This window comes from Coturnix japonica, unplaced genomic scaffold (genome assembly GCF_054131305.1).
Source record: "Coturnix japonica strain WE unplaced genomic scaffold, WE-NBRP24 Scf139, whole genome shotgun sequence".
In the NCBI taxonomy this organism is placed as follows: domain Eukaryota; kingdom Metazoa; phylum Chordata; class Aves; order Galliformes; family Phasianidae; genus Coturnix; species Coturnix japonica.
Genome location: NW_028189042.1, coordinates 66,842 through 92,411, shown reverse-complemented (window position 1 = coordinate 92,411; position 25,570 = coordinate 66,842). Strand labels below are relative to the sequence as shown.

Sequence of the window (25,570 nt, the reverse complement as noted above, 5' to 3'; positions counted from 1 at the left end):
ATGGGGTCAAACCTTATAGGGTCGGGATTTATGGGGTCTCATGTTGGGTTCTATGGGGTCAAACCTTATAGGGTCGGGATTTATGGGGTCTCATGTTGGGTTCTATGGGGTCAAACCTTATAGGGTCGGGTTCTATGGGGTCTCATGTTGGGTTCTATGGGGTCAAACCTTATAGGGTCGGGATTTATGGGGTCTCATGTTGGGTTCTATGGGGTCAAACCTTATAGGGTCGGGATTTATGGGGTCACAGGTTGGGTTCTATGGGGTCAAACCTTATAGGGTCGGGTTCTATGGGGTCTCATGTTGGGTTCTATGGGGTCAAACCTTATAGGGTCGGGTTCTATGCGGTCTCATGTTGGGTTCTATGGGGTCAAACCTTATAGGGTCGGGATTTATGGGGTCTCATGTCGGGTTCTATGGGGTCAAACCTTATAGGGTCGGGATTTATGGGGTCTCATGTTGGGTTCTATGGGGTCAAACCTTATAGGGTCGGGATTTATGGGGTCTCATGTTGGGTTCTATGGGGTCAAACCTTATAGGGTCGGGATTTATGGGGTCTCATGTTGGGTTCTATGGGGTCAAACCTTATAGGGTCGGGTTCTATGGGGTCTCATGTTGGGTTCTATGGGGTCAAACCTTATAGGGTCGGGATTTATGGGGTCGCAGGTTGGGTTCTATGGGGTCAAACCTTATAGGGTCGGGTTCTATGGGGTCAAACCTTATAGGGTCGTGCTGTATGGGCTCATATGGTGTCCTTCTGTCCCCGACCCTATAAGGGCTGCCCAAGATGGAGGCCATCCAACCCTATAACGGGATCCCCCCCCCACCCGGCAATGGGGGCCCGGCCCTACAACTCAACCCGGGGGACGTGGTGGAGGCAACGGTGGCCGAGGTGGAACAACTATGGTGGCAGGTATGGGGGCTATAGGGCCGGGTATGGGGTCTATAGGGGAGATATGTGGTCTATATGGCAGGTATGGGGGCTATAGGGCCGGGTATGGGGTCTATAGGTTATGGGGTCTATAGGGCCATTATGGGGTCTATAGGTTATGGGGTCTATAGGTTATGGGGTCTATAGGGCCATTATGGGGTCTATAGGGCAGGTATGGGGGCTATAGGGTCGGGTATGGGGTCTATAGGTTATGGGGTCTATAGGGCCGGGTATGGGGTCTATAGGTTATGGGGTCTATAGGGCCGGGTATGGGGTCTATAGGTTATGGGGTCTATAGGGCCATTATGGGGTCTATAGGGCCGGGTATGGGGTCTATAGGTTATGGGGTCTATAGGGCCATTATGGGGTCTATAGGGTCGGGTATGGTGTCTATAGGTTATGGGGTCTATAGGGTCGGGTATGGGGTCTATAGGTTATGGGGTCTATAGGGCAGGTATGGGGGCTATAGGGTCAGGTATGGGGTCTATAGGGTCGGGTATGGGGTCTATAAGTTATGGGGTCTATAGGGCCATTATGGGGTCTATAGGGCAGGTATGGGGTCTATAGGGTCGGGTATGGGGTCTATAGGGGAGATATGGGGTCTATAGGTTATGGGGTCTATAGGGTCGGGTATGGGGTCCATAGGGCCATTAAGGGGTCTATAGGGCAGGTGTGGGGGCTATAGGGCAGGTATTGAGGCTATGGGGCACCTATAGGGTCTATAGGGTATGGGGTCTATAGGTTATGGGATCTATAGGGCCATTATGGGGTCTATAGGGTCGGGAATGGGGTCTATAGGTTATGTGGTCTATAGGGCCGGGTATGGGGTCCATAGAGCCATTATGGGGTCTATAGGGCCATTATGGGGTCTATAGGGGCAGGTATGGGGTCTATAGGGTCGGTTATGGGGTCTATAGGTTATGGGGTCTATAGGGCCGGGTATGGGGTCTATAGGGCCATTATGGGGTCTATAGGGCCATTATGGGGTCTATAGGGTCGGGTATAGGGTCTATAGGTTATGGGGTCTGTAGGGTCGGGTATGGGGTCTATAGGTTATGGGGTCTATAGGGCCGGGTATGGGGGCTACAGGGTTGGGTATGGGGTCTATAGGTTATGGGGTCTATAGGGCCATTATGGGGTCTATAGGGCCGGGTATGGGGTCTATAGGTTATGGGGTCTATAGAGCCATTATGGGGTCTATAGGGCCGGGTATGGGGTCTATAGGTTATGGGGTCTATAGGGCCGGGTATGGGATCTATAGGGCCATTATGGGGTCTATATGGTCGGGTATGGGGTCCATAGGTTATGGGGTCTATAGGGTCGGGTATGGGGTCTATAGGTTATGGGGTCTATAGGGCCATTATGGGGTCTATAGGGCCGGGTATGGGGTCTATAGGTTATGGGGTCTATAGGGTCGGGTATGGGGTCTATAGGTTATGGGGTCTATAGGGCCATTATGGGGTCTATAGGTTATGGGGTCTATAGGTTATGGGGTCTATAGGGCCGGGTATGGGATCTATAGGGCCATTATGGGGTCTATAGGGCCGGGTATGGGGTCTATAGGGCCATTATGGGGTCTATAGGGCAGGTATGGGGGCTATAGGGTCGGGTATGGAGTCTATAGGTTATGGGGTCTATAGAGCAGGTATGGGGGCTATAGGGTTGGGTATGGGGTCTATAGGTTATGGGGTCTATAGGGTCAGGTATGGGGTCTATAGGGGAGATATGTGGTCTATAGGGCAGGTATGGGGGCTATGGGGCAGGTTATGGGGTGGTTATGGGGTCTATATGTTATGGGGTCTATAGGGCCATTATGGGGTCTATAGGGCCATTATGGGGTCTATAGGGCAGGTATGGGGGCTATAGGGCCGGGTATGGGGTCTATAGGTTATGGGGTCTATAGGGTCGGGTATGGGGTCTATAGGTTATGGGGTCTGTAGGGCCATTATGGGGTCTATAAGTTATGGGGTCTATAGGGCCATTATGGGGTCTATAGGGCAGGTATGGGGGCTATAGGGTCGGGTATGGGGTCTATAGGTTATGGGGTCTATAGGGCCATTATGGGGTCTATATGGCATGTATGGGGTCTATAGGGCCGGGTATGGGGTCTATAGGTTATGGGGTCTATAGGGCAGGTATGGGGTCTATAGGTTATGGGGTCTATAGGGTAGGGTATGGGGTCTATAGGGTCGGGTGTAGGGTCTATAGGTTATGGGGTCTATAGGGTCAGGTATGGGGTCTATAGGGTCGGGTATGGGGTCTATAGGTTATGGGGTCTATAGGGCCATTATGGGGTCTATAGGGCCGGGTATGGGGTCTATAGGTTATGGGGTCTATAGGGCCGGGTATGGGGTCTATGGGGCAGGTATGGGGCCATAGGGCCATTATGGGGTCTATAGGGCAGGTATGGTGTCTATAGGGCCATTATGGGGTCTATAGGGACAGGTTTGGGGTCTATGGGGCAGGTATGGGGTCTATAGGGCAGGTATGGGGTCCATTGGGCCATTATGGGGTCTATAGGGCAGGTATGGAGTCTATAGGGAAGATATGGGGTCAATAGGGCTGGTTAAGGTGTCTATAGGGCAGGTATGGGGTGTATGGGGTCTATAGGGCAGGTATGGGGTGTATGGGGTCTATAAGGCAGGTATGGAGTCTATAGGGAAGATATGGGGTCAATAGGGCTGGCTATGGGGCGGTTATGAGGTCAATAGGGGCACTAATGGGGTCTATAGGGCAGTTATGGGGTCTATAGGGCCTTTATGGGGTCTATAGGGCAGGTATGGGGGCTATAGGGTCGGGTATGGAGTCTATAGGTTATGGGGTCTATAGGGCAGGTATGGGGTCTATAGGGTTGGGTATGGGGTCTATAGGTTATGGGGTCTATAGGGTCAGGTATGGGGTCTATAGGGGAGATATGTGGTCTATAGGGCAGGTATGGGGGCTATGGGGCAGGTTATGGGGTGGTTATGGGGTCTATAGGTTATGGGGTCTATAGGGCCATTATGGGGTCTATAGGGTCGGGTATGGGGTCTATAGGTTATGGGGTCTATAGGGCCATTATGGGGTCTATAGGGCCATTATGGGGTCTATAGGGTCGGGTATGGGGTCTATAGGTTATGGGGTCTATAGGGTCAGGTATGGGGGCTATAGGCAGGTATGGGGTCTATAGGGGAGATATGTGGTCTATAGGGCAGGTATGGGGGCTATGGGGCAGGTTATGGGGTGGTTATGGGGTCTATTGGTTATGGGGTATATAGGGACAGGTATGGGGTCTATAGGGCCATTATGGGGTCTATAGGGCAGGTATGGGGGCTATAGGGCCGGGTATGGGGTCTATAGGTTATGGGGTCTATAGGGCCGGGTATGAGGTCTATAGGTTATGGGGTCTGTAGGTTATGGGGTCTATAGGGCCATTATGGGGTCTATAGGGCCAGGTATGGGGTCCATAGGGCCATTATGGGGTCTATAGGGCAGGTATGGGGTCTATAGGGAAGATATGGGGTCAATAGGGCTGGTTAAGGTGTCTATAGGGCAGGTATGGGGTGTATGGGGTCTATAGGGCAGGTATGGGGTGTATGGGGTCTATAAGGCAGGTATGGAGTCTATAGGGAAGATATGGGGTCAATAGGGCTGGCTATGGGGCGGTTATGAGGTCAATAGGGGCACTAATGGGGTCTATAGGGCAGTTATGGGGTCTATAGGGGCAGGTATGGGGTCTATAGGGCAGGTATGGGGTGTATGGGGTCTATAAGGCAGGTATGGAGTCTATAGGGAAGATATGGGGTCAATAGGGCTGGCTATGGGGCGGTTATGAGGTCAATAGGGGCACTAATGGGGTCTATAGGGCAGTTATGGGGTCTATAGGGCAGGTATGGGGTCTATAGGTTATGGGGTCTATAGGTTATGGGGTCTATAGGGCAGGTATGGGGTCTATAGGGCCGGGTATGGGGTCTATAGTGCCATTATGGGGTCTATAGGGCCGGGTATGGGGTCCATAGTGCCATTATGGGGTCTATAGGGCAGGTATTGGGGCTATGGGGCAGCTATAGGGTCTGTAGGTTATGGGGTCTATAGGTTATGGGGTCTATAGGGTCTGGGTATGGGATCCATAGGGCCATTATGGGGTCTATAGGGCAGGTATTGGGGCTATGGGGCAGCTATAGGGTCTATAGGTTATGGGGTCTATAGGTTATGGGGTCTATAGGGCAGGTATGGGGTCTATAGAGCCATTATGGGGTCTATAGGGCCGGGTATGGGGTCTATAGGGCAGGTATGGGGTGTATGGGGTCTATAGGGCAGGTATGGGGTCTATAGGGCCATTATAGGGTCTATAGGGCAGGTATGGGGTCTATAGGGCTGGTATGGGGTCAATAGGGGCAGATCCCCTATAAACTTTATGGGGCCCATATGGGGTTTTTTCTATAGGGCCGGAACGTGATCAATGGGGAGACGGGCTGGTTCCCCTGCTCTGCTGTCAGACCCTATATCTGTGTGAGTATGGGGACCCCAAAACCCTATAGGAAACCCTATAAGGAACCCTATAACAACTAAAACCCTATAAGAGACCCTAACACCTCCAAACCCTATAAGAAACCCTATAGGAGACCCTATAACACCTCCAAACCCTATAAGAAACCCTATAGGAGACCCTATAAGAAACCTTATAAGAAACCCTATAAGAAACCCTATAAGAAACCCTATAAGAGACCCCATAGGAAACCCTATAAGAAACCCTATAACAACTAAAACCCTATAAGAGACCCTATAACACCTCCAAACCCTATAAGAAACCCTATAGGAGACCCTATAAGAAACCCTATAAGAAACCCTATAAGAGACCCTATAAGAGACGCTATAAGAGACCATATAAGAAACCCTATAAGAAACCCTATAAGAGACCCTATAAGTGACCCTATAAGAGACCCTATAAGAAACCCTATAAGAAACCCTATAAGAAACCCTATAAGAGACCCTATAAGTGACCCTATAAGAAACCCTATAAAAAACCCTATAAGAGACCCTATAAGAGACCCTATAAGAGACCCTATAAGATACCCTATAAGTGACCCTATAAGAGACCCTATAAGAAACCCTATAAGAAACCCTATAAGAAACCCTATAAGAGACCCTATAAGAAACCCTATAAGAGACCCTATAAGTGACCCTATAAGAGACCCTATAAGGGACCCTGTAAGAAACCCTATAAGAGACCCTATAAGAAACCCTATAAGAAACCCTATAAGAGACCCTATAAGAGACCCTATAAGAAACCCTATAAGAAACCTTATAGGAGACCCTATAAGAAACCCTATAAGAAACCCTAAAAGAGACCATATAAGAAACCCTATAAGTGACCCTATAAGGGACCCTATAAGAAACCCTATAAGAGACCCTATAAGAAACCCTATAAGAAACCGTATAAGGGACCCTATAAGTGACCCTATAAGATACCCTATAAGAAACCCTATAAGAAACCCTATAAGAGACCCTATAAGAAACCCTATAGGAGACCCTATAAGAAACCCTATAAGAAACCCTATAAGAGACCCTATAAGTGACCCTATAAGAGACCCTATAAGAGACCCTATAAGAAACCCTATAAGTGACCCTATAAGAAACCCTATAAGAGACCCTATAAGAGACCCTATAAGAAACCCTATAGGAAACCCTATAAGGAACCCTATAACAGCTAAAACCCTATAAGAGACCCTATAACACCTCCAAACCCTATAAGAAACCCTATAGGAGACCCTATAACATCTTCAAACCCTATAAGAAACCCTATAGGAAACCCTATAAGAAACCCTATAACAACTAAAACCCTATAAGAGACCCTAACACCTCCAAACCCTATAAGAGACCCTATAGGAGACCCTATAAGAAACCCTATAAGAAACCCTATAAGAGACCCTATAAGAAACCCTATAAGAAACCCTATAAGAGACCCTATAGGAAACCCTATAAGAAACCCTATAACAATTAAAACCCTATAAGAGACCCTATAACACCTCCAAACCCTATAAGAAACCCTATAAGAGACCCTATAAGAAACCCTATAAGAGACCCTATAAGAAACCCTATAGGAAACCCTATAAGAAACCCTGTAATAACTAAAACCCTATAAGAGACCCTAACACCTCCAAATCCTATAAGAAACCCTATAGGAGACCCTATAAGAGACCCTATAAGAGACCCTATAAGAAACCCTATAAGAAACCCTATAAGAGACCCTATAAGAGACCCTATAAGAAACCCTATAAGAAACCCTATAAGAGACCCTATAAGAAACCCTATAAGAAACCCTATAAGAAACCCTATAAGAGACCCTATAAGGGACCCTATAAGGGACCCTATAAGAGACCCTATAAGAAACCCTATAAGAGACCCTATAAGGGACCCTATAAGAAACCCTATAAGAAACCCTATAAGAGACCCTATAAGAGACCCTATAGGAAACCCTATAAGAAACCCTATAACAACTAAAACCCTATAAGAGACCCTGTAACACCTCCAAACCCTATAAGAAACCCTATAGGAGACCCTATAAGAAACCCTATAGGAAACCCTATAAGGAACCCTATAACAACTAAAACCCTATAAGAGACCCTAACACCTCCAAACCCTATAAGAAACCCTATAGGAGACCCTATAAGAGACCCTATAAGAGACCCTATAAGAAACCCTATAAGAGACCCTATAAGGGACCCTATAAGAAACCCTATAAGAAACCCTATAACAACTAAAACCCTATAAGAGACCCTATAACACCTCCAAACCCTATAAGAAACCCTATAGGAGACCCTTTAAAGGACCCTATAAGAAACCCTATAAGATACCCTATAAGAGACCCTATAAAAAACCCTATAACAATATATATAGGGTGGGTCTATGGGATATGGGGTCGTCTATGGGGTCGTCTATGGGATATAGGGTCGTCTATGGGGTCTCTATGGGATATAGGGTCGTCTATGGGGCTGTCTATGGGATATGGGGCCGTCTATGGGGTCTTCTATGGGATATGGGGTTGTCTATGGGGTCTTCTATGGGATATGGGGTCGTCTATGGGGTCGTCTATGGGATATGGGGCCATCTATGGGGTCGTCTATGGGATATAGGGTGGGTCTATGGGATATGGGGTGTCTATGGGGTCGTCTATGGGATATGGGGTCTTTATGGGGTCATTATGGGATATGGGGTTGTCTATGGGATATAGGGTTGTCTATAGGGTCGTCTATGGGATATGGGGTTGTCTATGGGGCCTTCTATGGGATATAGGGTGGGTCTATGGAATATAGGGTCCTCTATGGGGTCGCCTATGGGATATAGGGTCATCTATGGGGTCGTCTATGGGATATGGGGTCTTTATGGGGTCATTATGGGATATAGGGTCGTCTATGTGATATAGGGTGGGTCTATGGGATATGGGGTCATCTATGGGGTATCTATAGGATATGGGGTCTTTATGGGGTCATTATGGGATATAGGGTTGTCTATGGGATATGGGGTCGTCTATGTGGTTGTCTATGGGATATGGGGTCTTCTATGGGGTCATTATGGGATATAGGGTCGTCTATGGGATATGGGGGGTCTATGGGGTTGTCTATGGGATATGGGGTCTTCTATGGGGTCATTATGGGATATGGGGTCGTCTATGGGATATAGGGTCATCTATGGGATATGGGGCCATCTATGGGGTCGCCTATGGGCTATGGGGTCGTCTATGGGATATGGGGCCATCTATGGGATATAGGGTGGGTCTATGGGGTCTTTATGGGATATGGGGTGTCTATGGGATATGGGGTTTTTATGGGGTCATTATGGGATATAGGGTCGTCTATGGGATATGGGGTCTTTATGGGGTCATCTATGGGATATGGGGTTTCTATAGGATATGGGGTCTTTATGGGATATGGGGTGTCTATGGGATATAGGGTCGTCTATGGGATATGGGGTTTTTATGGGGTCATCTATGGGATATGGGGTGTCTATGGGATATGGGGTTTTTATGGGGTCATTATGGGATATAGGGTCGTCTATGGGATATGGGATCTTTATGGGGTCATTATGGGATATAGGGTCGTCTATGGGATATGGGATCTTTATGGGGTCATTATGGGATATAGGGTCGTCTATGGGATATGGGATCTTTATGGGGTCATTATGGGATATAGGGTCGTCTATGGGATATGGGATCTTTATGGGGTCATTATGGGATATAGGGTCGTCTATGGGATATGGGATCTTTATGGGGTCATTATGGGATATAGGGTTGTCTATGGGATATGGGGTTTTTATGGGGTCATTATGGGATATAGGGTCATCTATAGGATATGGGATCTTTATGGGGTCACCCCCGGCCCCATAGATCCCCCATATGTTCCTCTGCCCCACAGGCTCCGCTGCCGGATCTGTCTGCCTTCCTCTGGTCAGTATTGGGGTCCCCTATATCCCTTATAGGGTCACCCTATAGAGCCCCATACACCCCATAGCGATGTCACCCCATAGCTGCCCCATAAGTGCCCCATAGCTGCAACGTAAGTGCCCCATAGCTGCCCCATAGCCACCCCATAAGTGCCCCATAGACCCCATAGCTGCCCCATAGATCCCATAGCCGCCCTGTAGACCCCATAGCCTCCCCATAGCCACCCCATAGCCACCCCATAGACCCCATAGCCACCCCATAAACCCCATAGACCCCATAGCCATCCCATATCCGCCCCATAAGTGCCCCATAGACCCCATAGACCCCATAGCCACCCCATAGACCCCGTAGCCACCCCACAGACCCCATAGCCACCCCATAGACCCCATATCTGCCCCATAGACCCCATAGCCACCCCATAGACCCCATAGACCCCATAGCCTACCCATAAGTGCCTCATAGACCCCATATCTGCCCCATAGACCCCATAGACCCCAGAGACCCCATAGACCCCATAGCCACCCCATAGACCCCATAGCCACCCCATAAGTGCCCCATAGCTGCCCCATAGACCCCATATCTGCCCCATAAGTGTCCCATAGACACCATAACCACCCCCATAGACCCCATAGACCCCATAGCCACCCCATAGACCCCATATCAGCCCCATAAGTACCCCATAGACCCCATAGCCACCCCATAGACCCCATAGCCACCCCATAGACCCCATAACCCCATAGACCCCATAACCCCATAACCCCATAACCCCATAGACCCCATAACCCCATAACCCCATAACCCCATAACCCCATAGACCCCATAACCCCATAGACCCCATAGACCCCATAACCCCATAACCCCATAGACCCCATAACCCCATAACCCCATAACCCCATAGACCCCATAACCCCATAGACCCCATAGCCACCCCATAGTCACCCCATAGACCCCATATCTGCCCCATAGACCCCATAGCCACCCCATAAACCCCATAGACCCCACAGCCGCCCCATAGACCCCATAGCCACCCCATAGACCCCATAGCCGCCCCATAGACCCCATAGACCCCATAGACCCCATAGCCACCCCATAAGTGCCCCATAGCTGCCCCATAGCCACCCCATAGACCCCATAGCCGCCCCATAGCCACCCCATAGACCCCATAGCCACCCCATAGACCCCATAGCCATCCCATATCTGCCCCATAAGTGCCCCATAGACCCCATAGCTGCCCCATAGACCCCGTAGCCACCCCATAGACCCCATAGACCCCATAGCCACCCCATAGACCCCATAGCCGCCCCATAGACCCCATAGCCATCCCATATCCGCCCCATAAGTGCCCCATAGACCCCATATCCGCCCCATAAGTGCCCCATAGACCCCATAGCTGCCCCATAGACCCCATATCTGCCCCATAAGTGTCCCATAGACACCATAACCACCCCCATAGACCCCATAGACCCCATAGACCCCATAGCCGCCCCATAGCCGCCCCATAGACCCCATAGCCGCCCCATAGACCCCATAGACCCCATATAACCCCATAACCCCATAACCCCATAACCCCATAGACCCCATAACCCCATAACCCCATAACCCCATAACCCCATAACCCCATAACCCCATATAACCCCATATACCCCATATAACCCCATAACCCCATAGACCCCATAACCCCACAACCCCATACCCCATCCCCCAGGTACGCCGGCCCCATAGATCGGGCTCAGGCTGAGCAGCTGTTGTGGGGTCGCTGTGACGGGACGTTCCTGGTGCGGCAACGGGGCAGGGAACAGCGGGAGTTCGCCATCAGCATCAAGTAACGCTATGGGGGCTATGGGGGACTATGGGGTTTTATGGGGTTTCTATGGGGTTAATGGGGTTTTATGGGGTTTATGGGGTTTCTATGGGGTTTTTATGGGGTTTATGGGGTTTCTATGGGGTTTGGGGGTTCTATGGGGTTCCTATGGGGGGCTATGGGGCACTATGGGGGGCTATGGGGTGGCTATGGGGTCTATGGGGTCTATGGGGTGGCTATGGGGTTTCTATGGGGTTTGGGGGTTCTATGGGGTTCTATAGGGGGCTATGGGGTTCCTATGGGGTTCCTATGGGGTTTCTATGGTGTCTCTATGGGGTTTTAATGGGGTTTCTATGGGATCTATGGGGTTTTTATGGGGTTTATGGGGTCTATGGGGGGCTATGGGGTTATATGGGGTTTTATGGGGTTTATGGGGTCTATGCGGTTTCTATGGGGTTTATGGGGTTTTTATGGGGTTTTTATGGGGTTTTATGGGGTCTATGGGGTTTCTATAGGGTCTATGGGGTGGCTATGGGGTCTATGGGGGACTATGGGGTTTCTATGAGGTTTCTATGGGGTTAATGGGGTTTCTATGGGGTTAATGGGGTTTTATGGGGTCTATGGGGTTCCTATGGGGTCTATGGGGTTCTATGGGGTTCCTATGGGGTTCTATGGGGTTCCTATGGGGGGCTATGGGGGTCTATGGGGGGCTATGGGGTCTGGGTGTTCTATGGGGTTCTATAGGGGGCTATGGGGTTTCTATGGCGTTCCTATGGGGCCTCTATGGGGTTTGGGGTTCCTATGGGGTTTCTATGGGATCTATGGGGTTTTTATGGGGTTTTATGGGATTTATGGGGTCTATGGGGTGGCTATGGGGTCTATGGGGTGGCTATGGGGTTTGGGGGTTCTATGGGGTTCCTATAGGGGGCTATGGGGTCTATGGGGGACTATGGGGTTTCTATGGGGTTTCTATGGGGTTAATGGGGTTTATGGGGTTCTATGGGGTTCCTATGGGATTTCTATGGGGTTTTATGGGGGCTATGGGGGGCTATGGGGTTTCTATGGGGTTTGGGGTTTTAATGGGGTCTATGGGGCAGCTATGGGGTCTATGGGGCGGCTATGGGGTTTTATGGGGTGTATGGGGCGGCTATGGGGTTTTAAGGGGTTTATGGGGTCTATGGGGTTTCTATGGGGTTTTATGGGGTTCCTATGGGGGGCTATGGGGGTCTATGGGGGGCTATGGGGTTCTATGGGATTCCTATGGGGGGCTATGGGGGGCTATGGGGTTTATGGGGCACTATGGGGGCTATGGGGTTCTATGGGGTCTATGGTGCGGCTATGGGGTTGTATGGGGTCTATGGGGTTTCTATGGGGTTAATGGGGTTTTATTGGGTCTATGGGGTTTCTATGGGGTTAATGGGGGTTTATGGGGTTTTATGGGGTTCTATGGGGCCTATGGGGTTTTAATGGGGTTTCTATGGGGTTTTTATGGGGTCTATGGGGTTTCTATGGGGTCTATGGGGGACTATGGGGTCTATGGGGTCTATGGGGTTAATGGGGTTTCTATGGGGTTAATGGGGTTTCTATGGGGTTAATGGGGTTTCTATGGGGTTCTATAGGGGGCTATGGGGTCTATGGGGTTCCTATGGGGGGCTATGGGGTTTATGGGGTTCCTATGGGGTTTGGGGTTCCTATGGGGGGCTATGGGGTTTCTATGGGGTTCTATGGGGTTTTTATGGGTTTTATGGGGTTTATGGGGTTTTTATGGGGTTTTGGGGTTTATGGGGTTTTATGGGGTTAATGGGGGTTTATGGGGTCTATGGGGTTTTATGGGGTTTATGGGGTTTCTATGGGGTCTATGGGGTTTATGGGGTTTATGGGGTTTTTATGGGGTCTATGGGGTTTCTATGGGGTCTATGGGGTGGCTATGGGGTCTATGGGGTGGCTATGGGGTTCTATAGGGGGCTATGGGGTTTATGGGGGGCTATGGGGTCTGGGGGTTCTATGGGGTCTATGGGGTTTTAATGGGGTTTCTATGGGGTTTCTATGGGGGTCTATGGGGTTTTTATGGGGTCTATGGGGCGGCTATGGGGTTTCTATGGGGTTTTTATGGGGGTTTATGGGGTTTTATGGGGTTTATGGGGTTTTAATGGGGTTCTATGGGGGGCTATGGGGGTCTATGGGGGGCTATGGGGGGCTATGGGATTCCTATGGGGGGCTATGGGGTTTATGGGGCACTATGGGGGCTATGGGGTTCTATGGGGTTCTGTGGGGGGCTATGGGGTTTCTATGGGGGTTTATGGGGTTTCTATGGGGTTTGGGGTTTTTATGGGGTTTATGGGGTTTCTATGGGGTTTTATGGGGTTTATGGGGTTTTATGGGGTTCTATGGGGGGCTATGGGGGTCTATGGGGTTTGGGGGTTCTATGGGGTTCCTATGGGGGTCTATGGGGGGCTATGGGGTCTGGGGGTTCTATTGGGTTACTATGGGGTTACTATGGGGTTTCTATGGGGTATATGGGGTTTTTATGGGGTTCCTATGGGGTTTCTATGGGGTTTGGGGGTTCTATGGGGTTTCTATGGGGGGCTATGGGGGTTCTATGGGGTCTATGGGGCACTATGGGGGGCTATGGGGTTTCTATGGGGTTTCGGGTTTCTATGGGATTTCTATGGGTTTTTATGGGGTTTATGGGGTTTATGGGGTTTATGGGGTTTTTATGGGGTATATGGGGTTTATGGGGTTCTATGGGGTTCCTATGGGGGGCTATGGGGGTCTATGGGGGGCTATGGGGTCTGGGGGTTCTATGGGGTTCTATAGGGGGCTATGGGGTTCCTATGGGGTTCCTATGGGGTTTCTATGGTGTCTCTATGGGGTTTGGGGTTCCTATGGGGTCTATGGGGTTCTATGGGGCCTATGTGGTTTGGGGATTCTATGGGGTTCCTATGGGGTTCCTATGGGGCTTCTATGGGGTTTCTATGGGATTTCTATGGGGTTTCTATGGGGTTAATGGGGTTTTATGGGGTCTATGGGGTTTTTATGGGGTTTCTATGGGGTCTATGGGGTTTTATGGGGTTTCTATGGGGTTCCTATGGGGTTTGGGGGTTCTATGGGGTTTATGGGGTTCTATAGGGGGCTATAGGGTTTATGGGGGGCTATGGGATTTCTATGGGATTCCTATGGGGGGCTATGGGGGACTATGGGGTTTCTATGGGGTCTATGGGGTGGCTATGGGGTCTATGGGGTGGCTATGGGGTCTATGGGGTAGCTATGGGGTTTATGGGGTTTTTATGGGGTTTTATGGGGTTTATGGGGTTTTATGGGGTTTGGGGGTTCTATGGGGTTCCTATGGGGTTCTATGGGGTTCCTATGGGGGGCTATGGGGTTCTATGGGGGGCTATGGGGGGCTATGGGGGACTATGGGGTTTCTATGGGGTCTATGGGGCAGCTATGGGGTCTATGGGGCGGCTATGGGGTCTATGGGGTGGCTATGGGGTTCTATGGGGTTTATGGGGTTTTATGGGGTCTATGGGGTGGCTATGGGGTTTCTATGGGGTTTATGGGGTTTCTATGGGGTTTATGGGGTTTTATGGGGTTTGGGGGTTCTATGGGGTTCCTATGGGGTTCTATGGGATTCCTATGGGAGGCTATGGGGGGCTATGGGGTTTATGGGGCACTATGGGGGCTATGGGGTTCTATGGGGTTCTATGGGGTTTTTATGGGGTTTATGGGGTTTTATGGGGTTTTATGGGGTTTATGGGGTTTCTATGGGGTTTTATGGGGTTTTATGGGGTTTATGGGGTTTATGGGATTTCTATGGGGTTCCTATGGGGGGCTATGGGGTTTCTATGGGGTTTATGGGGTTTTATGGGGTTTTATGGGGTTTATGGGGTTTTTATGGGGTCTATGGGGTTCTATGGGGTTCCTATGGGGTTCTATGGGATTCCTATGGGAGGCTATGGGGGGCTATGGGGTTTATGGGGCACTATGGGGCCTATGGGTTTCTATGGGGTTCTATGGGGTTTCTATGGGGTTCTATGGGGTTTCTATGGGGTTTTATGGGGTTTATGGGGTTCTATGGGGTTTCTATGGGGTTTATGGGGGACTATGGGGTTTCTATGGGGTTTCTATGGGGTTTGGGGTTTCTATGGGTTTCTATGGGGTTTCTATGGGGTCTATGGGGTTTTATGGGGTTTCTATGGGGTCTATGGGGTTTTAATGGGGTTTAAGGGGTTTATGGGGTTTCTATGGGGTTTCTATGGGGTTTCTATGGGGTTCCTATGGGGTTTCTATTGGGTCTGGGGGTTCTATGGGGTTCCTATGGGGGACTATGGGGGTCTATGGGGGGCTATGGGGTCTGGGGGTTCTATTGGGTTACTATGGGGTTACTATGGGGGTTCTATGGGGTATATGGGGTTTCTATGGGGTTTTATAGGGTTTGGGGTTCCTATGGGGTTCTATGGGGTTTCTATGGGGTTCCTATGGGGTCTGGGGGTTCTATGGGGTTCTATAGGGGGCTATGGGGTTTATGGGGGACTATGGGGTTTCTATGGGGTTCCTATAGGGTTCTATGGGATTCCTATGGGGCGGCTATGGGGTTTTATGGGGTTTTATGGGGTTTATGGGGTTTTTATGGGGTTTATGGGGTTGGGGGGGGGGGGCTATGGGGTTATATGGGGTTTTATGGGGTTTTTATGGGGTTTCTATGGGGTTCTATGGGGTTTTTATGGGGTTAATGGGGTTTTATGGGGTCTGAGGGTTCTATGGGGTTTCTATGGGGTTCTATGGGGTTCCTATGGGGGGCTATGGGGGTCTATGGGGGGCTATGGGGTCTGGGGTTTCTATGGGGTTTCTATGGGGTTTGGGGGTTCTATGGGGTTCCTATGGGGGGCTATGGGGGGCTATGGGGTTTCTATGGGGTTTGGGGTTTTATGGGGTTTTATGGGGTTTCTATGGGGTCTGGGAGTTCTATAGGGTTCTATAGGGGGCTATGGGGTTCATGGGGGGCTATGGGATTTCTATGGGGCACTATGGGGGGCTATGGGGTTTTTTCTATGGGGTTTGGGGTTTTTATGGGGTTTTTATGGGGTTTATGGGGTTTTTATGGGGTTTATGGGGTTTTATGGGGGTTATGGGGTTTTTATGGGGTTTATGGGGTTTTTATGGGGTTTATGGGGTTTTATGGGGGTTATGGGGTTTTTATGGGGTTTATGGGGTTTTTATGGGGTTTATGGGGTTTTATGGGGTTTATGGGGTTCTCTAGTGGGCTATGGGGCACTATGGGGGGCTATGGGACGTTATGGGGTTTCTATGGGGTTTATGGGGTCTATGGGGTTAATGGGGTTTTTATGAGGTCTATGGGGCAGCTATGGGGTTTTATGGGGTTTATGGGGTTTATGGGGTTTTTATGGGGTCTATGGGGTTGGAGGGGGGGCTATGGGGTTCTATGGGGCCTATGGGGTTTCTATGGGGTTCTATGGGGGGCTATGGGGGTCTATGGGGGGCTATGGGGGGCTATGGGGTTTCTATGGGGTTTGGGGTTTCTATGGGGTCTGTGGGGTTTTAATGGGGTCTATGGGGCGGCTATGGGGTTTTATGGGGTTTTTATGGGGTTTTATGGGGTTTTATGGGGTTTATGGGGTTTTATGGGGTTTGGGGTTTCTATGGGGTTCTATAGGGGGCTATGGGGTTTATGGGGGGCTATGGGATTTCTATGGGGCACTATGGGGGACTATGGGGTCTATGGGGTTTTATGGGGTTAATGGGGTTTTATGGGGTTTTATGGGGTTTCTATGGGGTTTATGGGGTTTTATGGGGTTTCTATGGGGTTTTATGGGGTTTCTATGGGGTTTTTATGGGGTTTATGGGGTTTTATGGGGTTTTTATGGGGTTTCTATGGGGTTTTATGGGGTTTCTATGGGGTTCTATGGGGTTTCTATGGGGTTTATGGGGTTTTATGGGGTTTATGGGGTTTCTATGGGGTTTTTATGGGGTTTATGGGGTTTCTATGGGGTTTTATGGGGTTTATGGGGTTTCTATGGGGTTTCTATGGGGTCTGGGGGTTCTATGGGGTTTTTATGGGGTTTATGGGGTTTTATGGGGTTTTTATGGGGTTCTATAGGGGGCTATGAGGTTTATGGTGGACTATGGGGTTTCTATGGGGTTTCTATGGGGTTTCTATGGGGTTTGGGGTTTCTATGGGTTTCTATGGGGTTTTATGGGGTTTGGGGTTTCTATGGGATTCTATGGGGTTTCTATGGGGTTTTATGGGGTTTATGGGGTTTATGGGGTTTCTATGGGGTTCTATAGGGGGCTATGATGTTTATGGTGGACTATGGGGTTTCTATGGGGTTTCTATGGGGTTTGGGGTCTCTATGGGGTTCCTATGGGGTTTCTATGGGGTCTGAGGGTTCTATGGGGTTTCTATGAGGTTTCTATGGGGTTTATGGGTTGGGGGGGGGCTATGGGGTTCTATGGGGTTTATGGGGTTTATGGGGTTCCTATGGGGTTTTTATGGGGTTTCTATGGGGTTTTATGGGGTTAATGGGGTTTATGGGGTTAATGGGGTTTTTATGGGGTTTATGGGGTTCCTATGGGGTTTCTATTGGGTCTGGGGGTTCTATGGGGTTCCTATGGGGTTCTATGGGATTCCTATGGGGGGCTATGGGGTTTATGGGGCACTATGGGGGCTATGGGTTTCTATGGGGTTCTATGGGGTTTTATGGGGTTTATGGGGTTTATGGGGTTTTTATGGGGTTTTATGGGGTCTATGGGGTTTATGGGGTCTATGGGGTTTTTATGGGGTTTATGGGGTTTTTATGGGGTTTCTATGGGGTTTATGGGGTTTTATGGGGTTTATGGGGTCTATGGGGTTTTTATGGGTCTATGGGGTCCTATGGGGTTTATGGGGGTTTTATGGGGTTTCTATGGGGTTTTATGGGGTTTTATGGGGTTTTCATGGTATCTATGGGGTTTTTATGGGGTTTTTATGGGGTTTCTATGGGGTTTTTATGGGGTTTTTATGGGGTTTCTATGGGGTTTCTATGGGGTTTTATGGTGTTTTATGGGGTTTTCATGGTTTCTATTGGGTTGTATGGGTATTTATGGGGTTTCTATGGGGTTTCTATAGGGTTTTATGGGGTTTTATGGCGTTTTAAGAGGTTTTTTGGGGTTTATGGGGTTTCTATGGGGTTTTTATGGGGTTTTATGGGGTTTTTATGGTTTCTATGGGGTATTTATGGGGTTTTATGGGGTTTTTATGGGGTTTCTATGGGGTTTTTATGGGGTTTTCATGGTTTCTATGGGGTTCTATGGGGTTTTTATGGGGTTTTTATGGGGTTTTTATGGGGTTTTATGGGGTTTTCATGGTTTCTATGGGGTTTTTATGGGGTTTCTATGGGGTTTTTTGGGGTTTTTATGGGGTTTTCATGGTTTTTATGGTTTCTATGGGGTTTATATGGGGTTTCTATGGGGTTTTTATGGGGTTTCTATGGGGTTTCTATGGGGTTTCTATGGGGTCTTATGGGGTTTTCATGGTTTCTATGGGATTTTATGGGGTTTTATGGGGTTTTTTGGGGTTTATGGGGTTTCTATGGGGTTTTTATGGGGTTTTATGGGGTTTTTATGGTTTCTATGGGGTATTTATGGGGTTTTGTGGGGTTTTTATGGGGTTTCTATGGGTTTTCTATGGGGTTTATGGGGTTTATGGGGTTTCTATGGGGTTTTTATGGGGTTTTTATGGGGTTTTATGGCATTTTATGGCATGTTAAGAGGTTTTTGGTGTTTATGGGGTTTCTATGGGGTTCTTATGGGGAATTTATGGGGACTTTTGGGGTTTCTATGGGGTTTTATAGGGTTTCTATGGGGTTTTTATGGTTTCTATGGGGTATTTATGGGGTTTCTATGGGGTTTTTATGGGGTTTTTATGGTTTCTATGGGGTTTGTATGGGGTTTGGGGGTTGTATGGGGTTCCTATGGGGTTTCTATGGGGTCTGGGTGTTCTATGGGGTTTCTATGGTGTCCCTATGGGGTTTCTATGGGGTTTCTATGAGGTCTGGAGGTTCTATGGGGTTTCTATGGTGTTTATGTGGTTTTATGGGGTTTATGGGGTTTCTATGGGGTTTTTATGGGATTTTATGGGGTTTTATGGCATTTTAAGAGGTTTTATGGAGTTTATGGGGTTTCTATGGGGTTCTTATGGGGTATTTATGTGGATTATGGGGTTTCTATGGGGTTTTTATGGGGTTTTATGGGTATTTATGGGGTTCTATAAGGTTTTATGGGGTTTATGGGATTTCTATGGGTTTTTATGGGGTTTATGGGGTTTCTATGGGTTTTATGGGGTTTTTATGGGGTTTTATGTTTTTTTATGGCATTTTTAGAGGTTTTATGGGGTTTTTATGGGGTTTTTATGGGGTTTTTATGGGGTTTTATGGGGTTTTCATGGTTTCTATGGGGTTTTTATGGGGTTTTATGGCGTTTTAATAAGTTTTATGGGGTTTATGGGGTTTCTATGGGGTTTATGGGGTTTCTATGGGGTTCTTATGGGGAATTTATGGGGATTTTGGGGTTTCTATGGGGTTTTATAGGGTTTCTATGGGGTTTTTATGGGTTTTTATGTTTTTTATGGCGTTTTTAGAGGTGTTATGGGGTTTTTATGGGGCTTTTATGGGGTTTTCATGGTTTCTATGGGGTATTTATGGGGTTTTATGGGGTTTTCGTGGTATCTATGGGGTTTTCATGGGGTTTCTATGGGGTATTTATGGGGTTTTATGGGGTTTTATGGGGTTTTCATGGGGTTGTATGGGGATTTCATGGTTTCTATGGAGTTTTTATGGGGTTTTATGGGGTTTTTATGGGGTATTTATGGGGTTTTCATGGTTTCTATGGGGTTTTTATGGGTTTTCTATGGGGTTTTATGGTGTTTTCATGGTTTCTATGGGGTTTCTATGGGGTTTTTATGGGGTTTTTATGGGGTTTCTTTGGGGTTTTATGGGGTTTTCATGGTTTCTATGGGGTTTTTAAGGTTTCTATGGGGTTTTTATGGGGTTTCTATGGGGTTTCTATGGGGTTTTTATGGGGTTTTTATGGGGTTTTTATGGGGTTTCTATGGGGTTTTTATGGGGTATTTATGGGGTTTTATGGGGTTTTATGGGGTTTTTATGGGGTTTCTATGGGGTTTTCGTGGTTTCTATGGGGTTTCTATGGGGTTTTTATGGGGTTTTTATGGGGTTTTTATGGGGTTTCTATGGGGTTTCTATGGGGTTTTATGGGGTTTTTATGGGGTATTTATGGGGTTTTATGGGGTTTTCATGGTTTCTATGGGGTTTTATGGGGTTTTTATGGGGTTTTTATGGGGTTTTTATGGGGTTTCTATGGGGTTTTCATGGTTTTTATGGGGTTTTATGGGGTTTGGGGTTTCTATGGGGTTTTATGGGGGTTTATGGGGTTTTATGGGGTTTCTATGGGGTTTTTATGGGGTTTATGGGGTTTTATGGGGTTTGGGGTTTCTATGGGGTTTCTATGGGGTTCCTATGGGGTTTTATGGGGTTTTCATGGTTTCTATGGGGTTTCTATGGGGTTTTATGGGGTTTTATGGGGTTTTATGGGGTTTCTATGGGGTTTTATGGGGTTTTCATGGTTTCTATTGGGTTTCTATAGGGTATTTATGGGGTTTCTATGGGGTTTCTATGGGGTTTTTATGGTTTCTATGGGGTTTTTATGGGGTTTTCGTGGTTTCTATGGGGTTTTTATGGGGTTTCTATGGGGTTTCTATGGGGTTTTTATGGGGTTTCTATGGGGTTTCTATGGGGTTTTTATGGGGTTTTATGGGTTTTCATGGTATCTATGGGGTTTTTATGGGGTTTCTATGGGGTTTTTATGGGGTTTTATGGGGTTTCTATGGGGTTTTTATGGGGTTTTTATGGGGTTTTATGGGGTTTCTATGGGGTTTTTATGGGGTTTCTATGGGGTTTTATGGGGTTTCTATGTGGTTTTTATGGGGTTTTTATGGGGTTTCTATGGGGTTTCTATGGGGTTTTTATGGTTTCTATGGGGTATTTATGGGGTTTCTATGGGGTTTTTATGGGGTTTCTATGGGGTTTTCATGGTTTCTATGGGGTTTTATGGGGTTTTTATGGGGTTTTTATGGGGTTTTTATGGGGTTTCTATGGGGTTTTTATGGGGTTTCTATGGGGTTTTTATGGGGTTTTCATGGTTTCTATGGGGTTTCTATGAGGTTTGTATGGGGTTTTATGGGGTTTCTATGGGGTTTTTATGGGGTCTTATGGGGTTTTCATGGTTTCTATGGGGTTTTTATGGGGTTTTATGGGGTTTTTATGGGTTTTTATGGGGTTTTCATGGTTTCTATGGGGTTTCTATGGGGTTTTTATGGGGTTTTATGGTTTCTATGGGGTTTTTATGGGGTTTTTATGGGGTTTCTATGGGATTTTCATGGTTTCTATGGGGTTTCTATGGGGTTTTCATGGGGTTTTCATGGGGTATTTATGGGGTTTTATGGGGTTTTCATGGTTTCTATGGGGTTTTTATGGGGTTTTATGGGGTTTTCATGGTTTTTATGGGGTTTCTATGGGGTTTTTATGGAGTTTTATGGGGTTTTTATGGGGTTTCTATGGGGTTTTATGGGGTTTTATGGGGTTTCTATGGGGTTTTTATGGGGTTTCTATGGGGTTTCTATGGGGTTTCTATGGGGTTTTATGGGGTTTCTATGGGTTTCTATGGGGTTTCTATGGGGTTTTTATGGGGTTTTTATGGGGTTTTTATGGGGTTTCTATGGGGTTTTCATGGTTTCTATGGGGTTTTTATGGGGTTTCTATGGGGTTTTATGGGGTTTTTATGGTTTTTATGGGGTATTTATGGGGTTTTATGGGGTTTTATGGGGTTTTCATGGTTTCTATGGGGTTTCTATGGGGTTTATGGGGTTTCTATGGGGTTTTTATGGGGTTTCTATGGGGTTTTCATGGTTTTTATGGGGGTTTTATGGGTTTTTATGGGGTTTTTATGGGGTTTTATGGGGTTTTCATGGTTTCTATGGGGTTTTTATGGTGTTTTATGGGGTTTTCATGGTTTCTATGGGGTTTCTATGGGGTTTTTATGGGGTATTTATGGGGTATTTATGGGGTTTTTATGGGGTTTTTATGGGTTTTTATGGGGTTTTCATGGTTTCTATGGGGTTTTTATGGGGTTTCCATGGGGTTTTATGGGGTTTTTATGGGGTTTTTATGGGGTTTTCATGGTATCTATGGGGTATTTATGGGGTTTTATAGGGTTTTTATAGGGTTTTTATGGGGTTTCTATGGGGTTTTTATGGGGTTTCTATGGGGTTTTTATGGGGTTTTTATGGGTTTTTATGGGGTTTTCATGGTTTCTATGGGGTATTTATGGGGTATTTATGGGGTTTTCATGGTTTCTATGGGGTTTTTATGGGGTTTCTATGGGGTTTTCATGGTTTCTATGGGGTTTTTATGGGGTTTTATAGGGTTTCTATGGGGTTTTTATGGGGTTTTTATGGGGTTTCTATGGGGTTTTATGGGGTTTCTATGGGGTTTTTATGGGGTTTTTATGGGGTTTCTATGGGGTTTTTATGGGGTTTCTATGGGGTTTTTATGGGGTTTCTATGGGGTTTTTATGGGGTTTCTATGGGGTTTTATGGGGTTTTCATGGTTTCTATGGGGTTTTATGGGGTTTTATGGTATTTCTATGGGGTTTATGTGGTTTTATGTGGTTTCTATGGGGTTTATGGGGTTTCTATGGGGTTTTTATGGGGTTTTATGGGTATTTATGGGGTTCTATAAGATTTTATGGGGTTTATGGGATTTCTATGGGGTTTTTATGGGGTTTATGGGGTTTTTATGGGGTTTCTATGGGGTTTGGGGTTTCTATGGGGTTTCTATGGGGTCTGGGGGTTCTATGGGGTTTCTATGGGGTCTGGGGGTTCTATGGGGTTTCTATGGGGTCCCTATGGGGTTTCTATGGGGTTTCTATGAGGTCTGGAGGTTCTATGGGGTTTCTATGGGGTTTCTATGGGGTTTATGTGGTTTTATGGGATTTCTATGGGGTTTTTATGGGGTTTTTATGGGGTTTTATAGGGTTTCTATGGGGTTTTCATGGTTTCTATGGGGTTTCTATGGGGTTTCTATGGGGTTTTTATGGGGTTTTTATGGAGTTTTTATGGGGTTTCTATGGGGTTTTTATGGGGTTTATGGGGTTTTATGGGGTTTATGGGGTTCTATAGTGGGCTATGGGGCACTATGGGGGGCTATGGGGGGCTATGGGGTTTCTATGGGGTTTGGGGTTTCTATTGGGTCTGGGGGTTCTATGGGGTTCCTATAGGGTTTCTATGGGGTTCTATGGGGTTTCTATGGGGTTCTATGGGGTTTTTATGGGGTTTTATGGGGTTTTTATGGGGTTTCTATGGGGTTTTCATGGTTTCTATGGGGTTTTATGGGGTTTTTATGGGGTTTCTATGGGGTTTTTATGGGTTTTTATGGGGTTTTTATGGGGTTTTCATGGTTTCCATGGGGTTTTTATGGGGTTTCTATGGGGTTTTTATGGTTTCTATGGGGTTTTATGGGGTTTTATGGTATTTCTATGGGGTTTATGTGGTTTTATGTGGTTTCTATGGGGTTTATGGGGTTTCTATGGGGTTTTTATGGGGTTTTATGGGTATTTATGGGGTTCTATAAGATTTTATGGGGTTTATGGGATTTCTATGGGGTTTTTATGGGGTTTATGGGGTTTTTATGGGGTTTCTATGGGGTTTGGGGTTTCTATGGGGTTTCTATGGGGTCTGGGGGTTCTATGGGGTTTCTATGGGGTCTGGGGGTTCTATGGGGTTTCTATGGGGTCCCTATGGGGTTTCTATGGGGTTTCTATGAGGTCTGGAGGTTCTATGGGGTTTCTATGGGGTTTCTATGGGGTTTATGTGGTTTTATGGGATTTCTATGGGGTTTTTATGGGGTTTTTATGGGGTTTTATAGGGTTTCTATGGGGTTTTCATGGTTTCTATGGGGTTTCTATGGGGTTTCTATGGGGTTTCTATGGGGTTTCTATGGGGTTTTTATGGGGTTTTTATGGAGTTTTTATGGGGTTTCTATGGGGTTTTTATGGGGTTTATGGGGTTTTATGGGGTTTATGGGGTTCTATAGTGGGCTATGGGGCACTATGGGGGGCTATGGGGGGCTATGGGGTTTCTATGGGGTTTGGGGTTTCTATTGGGTCTGGGGGTTCTATGGGGTTCCTATAGGGTTTCTATGGGGTTCTATGGGGTTTCTATGGGGTTCTATGGGGTTTTTATGGGGTTTTATGGGGTTTTTATGGGGTTTCTATGGGGTTTTCATGGTTTCTATGGGGTTTTATGGGGTTTTTATGGGGTTTCTATGGGGTTTTTATGGGTTTTTATGGGGTTTTTATGGGGTTTTCATGGTTTCCATGGGGTTTTTATGGGGTTTCTATGGGGTTTTTATGGTTTCTATGGGGTTTTTATGGGGTTTTATGGGGTTTTTATGGGGTTTCTATGGGGTTTGGGGTCTCTATGGGGTTCCTATGGGGTTCCTATGGGGTTTCTATTGGGTTCCTATGCGGGGCTATGGGGTCTGGGGGTTCTGTGGGGTTTCTATGGGGTTTCTATGGGGTTTTATGGGGTTTATGGGGTTTTATGGGGTTTGGGGTTTCTATGGGGATTCTATGGGGTTTCTATTGGGTCTGGGGGTTCTATGGGTTTTTTGGGGGGTTTATGGGGTTTATGGGATTTCTATAGGGTTTCTATAGGGTTTCTATGGGCTTTCTATGGGGTTTTATGGGGTTTCTATGGGGCACTATGGGGGCTATGGGGTTCTATGGGGGTCTGAGGGTTCTATGGGGTTTCTATGGGGTTTCTATGAGGTTTATGGGGTTGGGGGGGGGCTATGGGTTTCTATGGGGCCTATGGGGTTTTAATGGGGTTCTATGGGGGGCTATGGGGGGGAATGGGGGGCTATGGGGTTCCTATGGGGTTTGGGGTTTCTATGGGGTCTGGGGGTTCTATGGGGTTTCTATGGGGTTTCTATGGGGTCTGGGTTTTCTATGGGGTTTCTATGGGGTTCCTATGGGGTTTCTATGGGGGGCTATGTGGGTCTATGGGGTTCCTATGGGGTCTGGTGGTTCTATGGTATTTCTATGGTGTTTATGTGGTTTTATGGGGTTTCTATGGGGTTTTATGGGGTTTTATGGCTTTTTAAGAGATTTTATGGGGCTTATGGGGTTTTATGGGGTTTTCATGGTTTCTATGGGGTTTTTCTGGGTTTTTATGGGGTATTTATGGGGTTTCTATGGGGTTTTATAGCGTTTCTATGGGGTTTCTATGGGGTTTTTATAGGGTTTCTATGGGGTTTCTATGGGGTTTCTATGGGGTTTTATGGGG

The 25,570-nt window shown here is 47.4% G+C and overlaps 1 protein-coding gene across 13 annotated transcripts in view; it reads left to right on the top strand.

Moving 5' to 3' along the window:
- Nucleotides 1–25,570, top strand: part of LOC146751099 (proto-oncogene vav-like) — a 79,572-nt gene that overhangs the window by 25,947 nt on the left and 28,055 nt on the right. For 10 of the 13 annotated variants that reach the window (XM_085535605.1, XM_085535604.1, XM_085535607.1 and 7 more), the window contains 4 exons: nt 777–913; nt 5,357–5,422; nt 9,325–9,356; nt 11,059–11,175. In XM_085535605.1, the coding sequence (XP_085391731.1) occupies nt 777–913; nt 5,357–5,422; nt 9,325–9,356; nt 11,059–11,175 (352 nt within the window). The remainder of the gene's footprint in view (nt 1–776; nt 914–5,356; nt 5,423–9,324; nt 9,357–11,058; nt 11,176–25,570) is intronic. The other 3 variants (XR_014941912.1, XR_014941911.1, XM_085535606.1) reach the window with 2 other exon arrangements.